Source organism: Hyperolius riggenbachi, chromosome 9 (genome assembly GCF_040937935.1).
Source record: "Hyperolius riggenbachi isolate aHypRig1 chromosome 9, aHypRig1.pri, whole genome shotgun sequence".
Lineage (NCBI taxonomy): Eukaryota > Metazoa > Chordata > Amphibia > Anura > Hyperoliidae > Hyperolius > Hyperolius riggenbachi.
In genome coordinates, this window is record NC_090654.1 from 211,710,453 (window position 1) to 211,722,663 (window position 12,211).

General features: G+C 41.1%; 1 protein-coding gene across 4 annotated transcripts in view; it reads right to left on the bottom strand.

Annotated features, from left to right (window-relative positions):
* Positions 1-429: 429 nt before the first annotated feature.
* FRMD4B (FERM domain containing 4B) overlaps positions 430-12,211 on the bottom strand; it is a 361,625-nt gene continuing 349,843 nt past the window's right edge. For all 4 annotated transcript variants that reach the window (XM_068253954.1, XM_068253952.1, XM_068253953.1 and 1 more), the window contains exons 22-23: positions 5,811-5,943; positions 430-3,525 (exon numbers count right to left, since the gene is read on the bottom strand). In XM_068253954.1, coding sequence (XP_068110055.1) covers positions 3,399-3,525; positions 5,811-5,943 — 260 coding nt within the window. In that variant the 3' untranslated portion in view covers positions 430-3,398. The remainder of the gene's footprint in view (positions 3,526-5,810; positions 5,944-12,211) is intronic.

The window sequence follows — 12,211 nt, forward strand, 5'->3', positions numbered from 1 at the left end:
GCATCCACTCCCCACACACCATGGCATCCACTCCCCACACACCATGGCATCCACTCCCCACACACCATGGCATCCACTCCCCACACACCATGGCAACCACTCCCCACACACCTCAGCATCCACTCCCCACACACCTCAGCATCCACTCCCCACACACCTCAGCATCCACTCCCCACACACCTCAGCATCCACTCCCCACACATCTCGGCACCCTCCTCGGCATCCACTTCCCATACCCCTCAGCATTCTCTCCCCAGACACATTGACATCCACTCCCTGAACACCTCAGCATCCACTCCACGCACACATCATCACCCACTTCTCGCACACCTTGGCATCCACTCTCCAACTTTGCCTACTTTTATAAAAATCTGGATATGCCGACAGACTATATCCAGCAATAAATGAGCACAAACAAGACACAGAACATGCTGGAAAAAAAAGAGAATATTTAATATTAATCAGACCGTTTTGTGTACATCAGCAGGAAATAAAAAAAAAAAAAAAAAAAAAGGACACAAGACAGCGTTCCAACCCTCTGACACACACTCTCCACCCGTACCTTCCATGCAAGGAATGCCTGTTCCAAAAACTGTTTTAACACAAATATTAAAAAGATATTCTTGATACCTGACCAGCAGATTATAACCACTTCATATATATATATATAAAAGAGCTTTGGTGATCTTGTATAAAAAAGTTAAGCTGTACCATGAAATAATGTTTTAAGGGCCACCTCAATCCAAAATCATTTCAATTTTGGGTGGGTATTGATGTCTTGAATCATGGGTCAGCTTCTCATGTGTCTTGGAGACAATGGTGGTGAGATCTCCTTGCCTCTCTAACCCTCCCCACAAGGCAAAACTGAAGATATTGCTTTCTTGGCTCTCATCTCCCCGTGATATGTTCATTGTATATTTTACAGAGTCCAGCAGGGAACACAAAACTATTATTAGCCACTGTCATGGCCACACCTATGAAAGTGAAACTGCAATTTTGATGACAGTGGAAAACAGCTGGCTTAGTCAGCTCCATATATTGCAAACCTAACAGCACATACTAACTATGCATTTGTATACAGCTAACACACTTTCTGCAGTCCTTTCAAGCATACATTGAACAAGTCATTTCACTAGCAAAATCACATGCGCCAGTGTAGGCGCAATTTACCAAAATGTTATTTGGTTGTGGTAGAGAAATCACCCAAACACTGGAAGGACATAAAGCTCCATGCAGATCGTGTTCTAATTTAGCCAACTAGCCTTGTTTTGTTGTGCATATTCTATAAACAAGAGTTCCCCCAACCCTGTCCTCAAGGCCCACCAACAATTCACGTTTTTCAGAAAATCACAAACATGCACAGGTGAGGTGATCAGTGTCTCAGCAGAGCTGACTTACTACCTCTGTGGATTTTCACAAAACATGCACGGTTGGTGGGCCTTGAGGACAGGGTTGGGGAACACTGTATAAGCCACTGAAAAGATTTACTAATTGGACTTGCTCAATGCAATGATCAAGTGATCAGTCCCAGAGAAAAAATATATGAAAGAATAGCATTTAAGTGAGAATACTTAAAGGGACTCCGAGCAGTGCAGAAACTATGGAAAGATGCATATCATTTTAAAGCTCTCTTTCTCCTCTTTCCAATGATATATAAACCGCTGCCCTACGCCTTTTAGTTTTCGCTATTTTCGCGATTGAAATTGCCGTGACCGCGATTTCAATCGCGAAAATAAAGAAAACTAAAAGGCGTAGAGCGACGATTTAGGTGTCGCCAGAAAGAGAGCTTTAAAATGATACCCATCTTTCCATAGTTACTTGTATTACACAGAACGACACTTTCCCCAGTGTCAGCAGCTCCATTCAGCAGAAAAAGTCGCCCTGTGTAATACAATATAACTATGGAAAGATGGATATCATTTTAAAGCTCTCTTTCTCCTCTTTCTGGCGACACCTAAATCGTTGCCTTTTAGTTTTCTTTATTTTCGCGATTGAAATCGCGGCCGCGCCAATTTCAATCGTGAAAATAGCGAAAACTAAAAGGCGTAGGGCGGTGGTTTATATATCATTGGAAAGAGGAGACAGAGAGCTTTAAAATGATATGCATCTTTCCATAGTTTCTGCACTGCTCGGAGTCCCTTTAAAGGGAACCTAAACTGAGAAGGATGTGGATTTTTTCTTTTAAAATAATACCAGTTGCCTGACTCCTGCCGATCCTATATCTCACAAGCATGCAGATCAAGTGCTCTGACTGAAGTCAGACTGGATTAGCTGTATGCTTGTTTCAGGTCTTTGATTCACCCACTACTCCAGCCAAAGACATCAGCAGGAATGCCAGGCAACTGGTCTTGTTTATAAGGAAACCTCCATATGCCTCTCAGTTTAGGTTCCCTTTAAATCTTTTTTTCTGCTTTGTGCAGCCAGTCATACCTACTAGAAGATGGTAACATGGGGGTACTCTGTACCAAATGTTGCCAACTGGCTGAGCACCCTCATCTACTTTAGAAAAAGGCACACAGAGCTCTGAAAGAAGATTGAAACCTGCAGCTCCGGACATGTGTTTGCCACTGGGCTTTTAATCATTAAATTGCAATATAGGTTATATTACATTTTTTTTTTAAATAAACAAGACGGCAGATTTTAACAGCAACTTAGATTGGATGGGATATTATTTTTACCACCAGAGTCAACAAGATATACAAGAAGCTGGCTTGTGATTTGCCTTGCATGTGGGTTATGGTCTTATTATATAAAAAAAACAGAACCAAAACAAACATACTGTACATTGTGATCAAAAAGTAGCCAAAAAGAGAAACAACATATGTACATTTCTATTATATACAATGTGGGGTAGTTTCCACCAAAATTATCTTATTCTTTGTTAAATGGAAGCATTGGATTGGTTGATACAAAACTGTGGCTTATAAAATGTGTCTTCTTGGCCTTCTAGTTAAAATCCTTCATAGGAGTGAACCAATACTGACTTGTTCTGTTTCATTCCTTGTTTTCATCCACTGAGGAGATACCAGAAATTTTTTTTGTCCATTACTGTTGCTCCAAATTGTGACTTTTTGTGATTCCACTGCAACGAGAACCCACAGAGCTCCCTTTTGAGCAACCAGATTCTGCAGTACATAGCTTTCAAATGTTCTCCTTTTTCACAGTTTCTGCAAAGTGCTTTTCAAGTTTGATGATACCATCCAAGTGCTTGTTTTAGTGAGCCAGTAGACTGTGCCATGCCAGTATTTAGTAGAAAGTTGCCAGGTCTTTGTGGCAAACCTGTGCCACTCGACTGTTCCACCAGGGAAACCTTGATGGAGGTCACAAGATGGTAGGTGTAGCAAGGCACGTGAGGTGAGCAATGAACTGTGGGGCTAATGCCTTGAGAATTGGTCACTTCAGACTAATGTGCCCGGTTTGGAGTCCTCGTGCCACAAGATATCCTGCTCAGCTGCCAGGGGGTCGTTGGCTAGTGGGGAGATGTCTGGTGGGTTTTCCAACTGTGAGGGATATGTGACAAAAGTTCTAGAAAACAAAAATGGAAATTCAATTGTTTAAAAGCATGTACAGACAACATTTTGGTGTGATATGACAATAGTAAAAAACAAACACTGCATTTTTCAATATTAAGATGGTCAACAAAGTGAATTCCAGACAATGAGGAATGATGACAAGCCACATGAATGTTTAAATAGTCTTCATTGTGGCCTTTTGTTCACTCCAGTTTTATTACTCTAGGTGAGGAAGGTGGGGTAACATCAAATGTGGGTGCCTTTCTGATGTTCCAACCTTCTTAGTTGCATAGTTATTTTGGTTGAAAAAAGACAAACGTCCATCGAGTTCAACCAGTACAAAGTACAACACCAGCCTACTCCCTCACATATCCCTGTTGATCCAGAGAAAGGCGAAAAAACCCTTACAAGGCATGGTCCAATTAGCCCCAAAAGGGAAAAAAATTCCTTCCCGACTCCAGATGGCAATCAGATAAAATCCCTGGATCAACATCATTGGGCATTACCTAGTAATTGTAGCCATGGATGTCTTTCATAGTTACATAGTTATTTTGGTTGAAAAAAGACATACGTCCATCGAGTTCAACCAGAGAACAAAGTTCAACCAGAGAACAGTAATATAGCAAGTTGTAGTGATCCCTACGATTGCTGAATCCATCTGCTGAAATAAAAATGATACCTCATTGTCCCCCCCCCAAAAAAATTCATAAACTAAATTCTTTGCCAAAAACCTGATAGTGACTGGATAGTGTACTGGTTAAAGCGGATTGTCACCATAAAAATCAAATTTCAACAGCAATTGGTCTGAGTGTATTAAGTGATACAGATGTTAATCCTGCATTCAAAACTTTTTCTGCTGTTATGATTTGGAGTTATCACATACTTTAGGAGCACTGGCCCTTTAGTAGTCAGTGCCAAACAGTTGCATGCTGGGGGTTCTTTTTATCTTGAATATATTCCTCCTCTTCCATTTATTTCCCTGCCTAGCTGCTTATCTGAAACACGATCCCCTGCTCACTTGTGTTTACAAGCAAGGCTGAGGTGACTTAGCAATTGGAGGAGAAAGGAAAAAAAACGTAAAGGGCAGAAATGACATCAGTATTTAGCCTAAACTGTGGGCAAAAGACATGGTTCCCACCAGGAACAGAATTCTCTTCATTTACTATATAAAATTCACTGAAATCAGAACGTGGACAGAACAATACATGTGTTATGTAAGAGGATCAAGTATTTATCTACTTATATATGTTTTTTTCCCCCTGGCATAGTATGGCTGATCCTCCTGCTTTAAGGGCTCTGCCTCCGACACAGCAGACCTGGGTTCAAATCTCGGCTCGTCCTGTTCAGTAAGCCGAAATCTATTCAGTAAGGAGTCATTGGGCTAGACTCCCTTACACTGCTATTGCCTACTGAGTGCACCGTAGTGGCTGCAGCTCAAGGACGTTGAGTCCTCCAAGAGAAAAGCGCAATATAAATCTTATTTGTCATGTCTTGATATCAAGACAGATTATTCCGCTTCTGTATCTGCTTTTCATTATGTATCTCTGGAACCATAACTGACGATAAATTGACTGCATCCACTTACATTTTAGTGGACCTTTTTTTGAAACTAGACCAAGGCCTGTTTCTGGAAACCTTGTCTGGCTTTCTGAAAATGTTGGTCTGCATGGGCAAGTCTAAAGATTGTAAACTGCCTGTAGATATTTGCTGGCCTTCCATCTGCAGAGAAAACTTTCAATACTGTGGTATTTAATTAGTGATATTCTAAACAAGCATGCATCCATCAAAGTGTTGGGACACCTAATATGTAAGTTTTTCCAGACAAGGCAAGAACAGGGGAGACCCCTGAGTTTGCAGTGGAGAAAACCGTCATTGCAGACTTAAGTTTAAATCGGACGGTAACCTATTTGTGTGTCTTGCCATAAGCAGATGCTGGGCTTACATATAATATATGGACATGCAGAACAATGTCCAGTTCAAGAAGTGCAGACATGCTGACCTAAATCAAAGGTTGTTTCACTAATTGCCAGCATCAATGTGCTTATGAGGGCACCTAATTCGTTGCTCTTGAAGGGGTTAATTCACCATTTTAGGACTTGCGTAGGCTACAAATCTCAGAAGAGTGGAATGAGAAGCATGTTGTGGTCTCTGCTGTCTTCTCATGCCTTGTAAACAAGCACTAGACAATAGCAGAATGATTGCAGTAAGTGGTGTTTTTAGAGACTTTTCATCAGGTTCTGGGGCTGTGGAATGCTGGAATGCAGCGGCTGATCAGGTCTGACCACCATCTGTGCTCACCTGTTGGGCAAAGGAATGCTGCTGTACGCTGTGGAGTATCCGGTGTACGGAGAGTGAGGCACAGTGTTGTAGTCGGGGTAAATCATCGTGCTGCTGTGTGCCCAGCGGCTTCCTGCTGTGCTTGTGGAAGACACTGTAATGAAACAAAGGAGACTGGTGAATACACAGACAATCACTTAAAGGAAAAATGAGGTGACACGTGACATGATGAGATAGACATGTGCATGTACAGTGCCAAGCACACACATAACTAGGTTGTGTTCCTTTTTTCCTTTCTCTGCCTGAAAGAGTTAATCATCAGGTACACAAGTGACAGTTTCTGTCTGGGTCAGACTATAGCATAACCCTCACTGATAAGTAGTTACAGCCATTAAACACTTTCCGGTTAGTAAATGGCTTCTGAAAGCAGAAAAGAGATAAAAAGGGTCAATAATTCAGTCTTGAGCTCTGGCATACTTCAATGAAGGTGTCATTGAGCAGAGACAATGAAACAGTAACCTTAAAAACTAGATTTAAATATAAAATAAAAAATTGGGGCTTTGGAGAAGGATAGATACAATTGTTTTTCTCATCAGTTTATTTTCATCTCATATGTCCTTTAATGTGTACCTGTAATTCAGAAGTGAATATAATGTTGCGGAAGAAGGCTTTACAGGAAGTTTGGGTAGTAGAGGTTTCATAGAACCATGAACTTAGAGGAATATAGACACAGAGGTGGCATCTTACAAGATTATAAATTTTGCAAGCGGTTATGCTAATCTTTTAGCTTCAATAGAAAGGCTGTGGAGATGGAGGTTTCAAAAAACTGAGTCAGATCTGAGTCAGATGATTTGTGTACCCACGCCATAACCCTGCAAGGTAGTTTCATAAACTTAGAGGAGTCGGAGTTGGATGATTTTTGTACCGACTCCACAGCCATGTTCAATAGGTTGAGTCAAACCTGGAAGAACTACAATCAGGGAGTCAGAATACCTGGTCTGTTTATTCATTCTGAATCATTGATTCAAAATGTATTTGAGGCAAAGGATGAGCATGACAGCCATGTTCAGACTTGCTCTCACTTCAAGCCTCCTCTAAATTTTATTCTGGCATCTCAGAGACTCATTTACACCAAACACTTTTGTAATGAAACCTCCATGTACCATGAAGACACCACCTTTGGAATGTGGAGGATTTGTGGTATTAAAAAAACTTTTTTATTAAGATTTTCAGAGAAGAAAACATAACATACAAATGTATCAATGTTCCGTAAGCATTACAGTGTGTTACATTAGCCATCATATGCATAAAAATTATCAAAACCAATTTTATGGCCAGACAGTAATTCCCACAACAGTACCAATAGCAAAAAAAAAAAAAAAAAACAACATGGCAAATGAAATAGTTCTGAATGGGAATTTTTCCTTGCCAGTTTTAACGCAAGTGGGATGGAAGGTCTCTCAAATAAGGGACCCCTCATGCCTAACCATAACAGAGAGATTAATTGTGATTTTATTACCGTATCTGTTGATATAGAGAACACAGTATTAATGATTGAGTACAGTACTCAAGAGAGAAGAGGAAAAATAGAGACACAAAGGGAAAAAAGGGAAGAAATAGTACAGAAGAAGTCTTGTCCCTCCAGGTCTCCCCCCTCCCAATCAGACACATCCAAAAGGTCCCAAACCAGGTGGAATGTGGGGGAATTTTAAAAGGACAAGTCCACCAATTTTGTTTGTGTGGAATATACGGGACACTTTATGCCCTGAACATTGCTCACCAATGACTGAAATGATCCGTCTGAAATGAGATGGACAAGCCTAGAATTTTTTTCTGAGCTCTGTGAATAGGTATGGGCCAAATCTAAAGCAGCCCATACACTCAGCCGATTTTCTGGCCGACCGATCGATCCATCAATTGATTGCAAATCGGTTGGCCAATCGACCGATCGACGGCCGATTTCGATCGATTTCGATGGATTTCCTTCGAACTTGCAGGGTGGAAAATTTAGGTCGATCTGATGAGATTGCTTATCAGTTTGCATTGGCCTTAATGGAAATCTGATGGCAAAAAAATGCCATCAGATCGAATTTCAATAGATTTCAAACTGAAATCTATTGGAATTCTATCCTGGTAAAAAATGTTCTAAAAACGCATCAGATAGATCATCAGATGCATTTCTTATCTATCTGCTACCAATCTGACGAGTGTATGGGCACCTTAAGACCTGCTGTCTGTGTTCCCTTTGACAGAATTCTGTTTCTGTCCTCCCTTCCTTATCTTGGTGACTTAAGAGGAAAACATTAGCAATGGTGGCACAGAGAGTTATGAAGGGCTCATAACTGCTGTAATTGCTCCAAGTACACAATTGCTTCAAGTACTAACATGAAAGTGCTCTATTAACCAAAACATTAAGTTGTATACTCTCCAGAATTTTGTTTACCAAAAATCAAAGCATTTTTTTTGGGCAACAATCTAGTGCGCAGGAGTCCCCTGATATTAGTTCCTTCCTCTTCAACTGTCAAGTTCTAGAACACTTGGCCAACTACAAAACTTCTGTATGTCCTGCTAAAAACTGCGGAATAATCTGCCTAACATCTTATGCATGATGAGCATAAGACGCACCATAAGAATGTGTTGCACTGAATTCAATGTACCGTATTACGCTCTACTCATTGTGCAGTAGGACTTAAAGGGAACCTTAACAGAGGGATATGGAAGTTTCCTTATAAACAATACCAGTTGCCTGGCAGTCCTGCTGATCTCTTTGGCTGCGGTAGTGGCTGAATCACACACCTGAAACAAGCATGCAGCTAATCCAGTCTGACTTCAGTCAGAGCACATGATCTGCATGCTTGTTGAGGGGCTGTGGCTAAAAGTATTAGAGACACAGGATCAGCAAGAGAATCAGGCAACTGGCATTCTTTTAAAAGGAAAAATCCATATTCTTCTCAGTTTAGGTTCCCTTTAATGCACGTTATTCTGCTCACCTCAGTTTAGGGACTATATCCCATTGTGGGCCACAAAGCTTCATTGTGTGTATGTGGCTCAAGTAAAGCACATTACCATGGAACAATGTAGGAAACCATTTTACTTTTTGTTTGTGTATTTTACTTGTTTAGGTCCTATTCACACTGTGTACACAGATTTTGATGGACCCGGCGAAGACGGCAATGATTTTCTGTTGGCCAGTTTACAATTAATCGTTCAGTTTTTGTATCCATTTAGATGGAAGTGCAGACAATGTTCCTGTCAGGAACTTCCCTTTCCACACCATCATGGATGCCCTTCACAGGGGAAGAGAAAGAGAGAGGATGGCGTACCAGGTAGGATTTCTTAAAAATGGCCAATGGTCAATTTTATCATTCAAAAAGCTAATAATTAGGGGCAAGAGTTATAAGACAAGGCCACCCTAATACAGATATCAGATGAAGAAAGAAGACCAAAATGGAAACCAAAAGACTAAAAACACATCCCTTAAAAATAGATTTGGTAATGATCTGGCATAGTATGAACTATAAACCCAGCCTTAGACATTACAGGACAAATCCTTCCACGTGAGGGCTGTTTTTTTTTTTACATTCAATCAAAGCTAAGAGTACTTGATCAGATACTTCTACTTATAATCCAAATCCCATGACCACCTATGGAACACAACTATAAAAAAGGTACAATTATACTTGTAATCGTCCCCGTAGCACAAGACTGATTGGAGTTATCTTCCTGTCCATTCTGACCTATCCTTGGATGCTGTAGGCGTTTCTAAACCATAAGAAGTTGATGTACATTTTATACCAGTTTTATTCAAATATACACAGCTTGTAAATGGACCAATCAAATACTGGTGATGTGGCTTTTGATTGGTCCATTTTCAAGCTTCATATATTTGCAGAATCAAGATAAAAATTTGCATTAGCCCAGAATTATTTGCATCTCATTGATGATCCTTTCTCTGAGATTAAATCACTTATCCATATGACAGATAATGCAGATAAGCACATGGTAATCATCATCTGATTTGATCATTTATATATGAATCAAGCAACCACTGTCTTGCTAACCACGGCAATACCGAAGGGTGCATACAGAAATCCAATCTTAATTGGCCAACCACTGACCGACTGTACCACCTCAGTATAGTAGGCAGGTCAAAAGATTGTGAATACTGTGAAGAGATTGTAAAGGTAAACCCTCATTACTACATGGAAGTAGTAAAAATGGGCAATCAAAATGAGATGTGTGTATCAGACTTTAGTCGTGCTAGAGAGGAGGAGGAGGAGGAGGAGGAGGATGTACACCTGTATTTACTAGCCAGATTTCCACACGCTCCGCAGGTAATAACCACTTAAATGCATTAAAATAAAAAAATCTGTTTATGCACATAGCCCCATTATTTGTCTTCAGATACAAGGATCATTCTATGGCATTGTTTCTCAAACCTGTCCTCGTGACTCCCCAACAGTGCATGTTTTGCAGGCAACCTCACCTATGTACAGGTGGGGTAATTAGTGTCTCAGCTACATGGAATCCACCTAGATGAGACACCAATTACCCCTCCTGTGCATAGGCTAGGTTGCCTGCAAAACATGCACCATTGGGAGGTCACGAGGACAGGTTTGAGAAACACTGTTATATGGATTTAGCCAAGCTGCTGTAACACCTAATTAACATCTTTTGGGGACAATGGGAACAAGATGGTGATAGACAGGCTGGTGAAAGTGGCCGCCTCACCACATAAAATAAAACATACAAAAAAAAAAAAAAAAAAAAAAAAAAAAAAAGCTATGTTTACCTTTTCACCACACTCATTTATTTGGTGGGCCATGCTGACTGTAGTTACAAAGGAGCATGGTGTGTGCTCATGACCCAGCAGCACCTGACTTATAATGGCTACAGGTTCGCCTTTCGGCAAGGCACAATATGTGCATATTGCATCCGCAGTACCAGAATATGCTGGGTGTAACTGGGGATATAACTACAAATCATGAGCCCCCCCCCCACCCCCAGTGTTCACACCTTTTCCTTTGCCAACCCATTCTGACCCTCACAGCCTGGGGGGCCCATCTTGCAAGGGTCATAAAAAAAGTGTGGACATCATATACGTCACTGCAGCCATAAAAACACCTGATCTGAAGGATGGACCCCTATATCGGAGAAAGTGAAGTAATAGTTAGGACCCCCCAACTCGGGGACCCCTGTGGCCGCAGGGGCTGCTCTCCTGTAGTTACGCCCCGAGTCTAACTACACTAGCTATGGATACTTCCATGTTATCCAAAGAGGAAAGCATGGTTAAAAGCAGGGCTGTGGAGTCGGAGTCGTGGAGTCGGAGTCGTGGAGTCGGGCAATTTTGGGTGCCTGGAGTCGGAGTCGGGAAAAAATGCACCGACTCCGACTCCTAATGAATTTGTAACTGTAATTAAAATAGAAAATATGATAAAATTTTCTATTTCTCAGATAATAGTCATTAAAAATAATGTATGTATACAGTAATAGCTGTGCTTAGTCCACAAAAATGAAATAAACCAATCAAAATTAGTTACTTGTGCTGCTTCAATAAAGCAGTCCCCGTATTTTTAAGGTCAGATATACATATCTGATTGTGACTGTATATATGATGTGTACACAGGAATCTCATATATACTAAATAACATCTATGCTGTAAGAATAAAGCCTGATGTGTAGCTGTGTCACTAATAGAGATGGTCAACGAGATGGAAATAATTCTGCATTGATGCTGATTTATGCAAATGTATGCAATCCCTTTGCTGATGAAATTTGATATGTTATTAAAATTTGGTTTGGTGACTACAAATTAAAGGGTAACTGAGACGGATGAAAAGTAAAGTTTTATACATACCTGGGGCTTCCTCCAGCCCCCTTTAGGCTAATCAGTCCCTCACTGTCCTCCACCACCCGGATCTTCTGCTATGAGTCCTGGTAATTCAGCCAGTCAGCGCTGTCCGGCCGCATGCCGCTCCCACAGCCAGGAACATTCTGCACCAGCGCAATAGTGCTGCACAGGTGTAGTATGCTCCTGGCGGCGGAGTGTGTGCATGCGCACTACGCCTGACTGGCTCAAGTACCTGGACTCATAGCAGAAGATCCAGGTGATGGAGGAGGACAACGAGGCACTGATTATTCTGAAGGCAGCTGGAGGAAGCCTGAGGTATGTATAAAACTTTAATTTCATCTGTTTCAGGTTTACTTTGTTACACAGTAGTACTATACTCTACATATGCACTCCCCACAGAGCTGCAGGGAATCCACTGAGAATGCTGTGCACATTGAACACAGAGGTGTTGTCTGTTTACAATCTCCTCATTCTCCTGCACAGTCCCTACACATCATTCTTACATGTACCCACACTTACATTGCCTAGGGCCTGATAGATGTTCTTTGTTCCGGTTTGCACCTTTTACAAG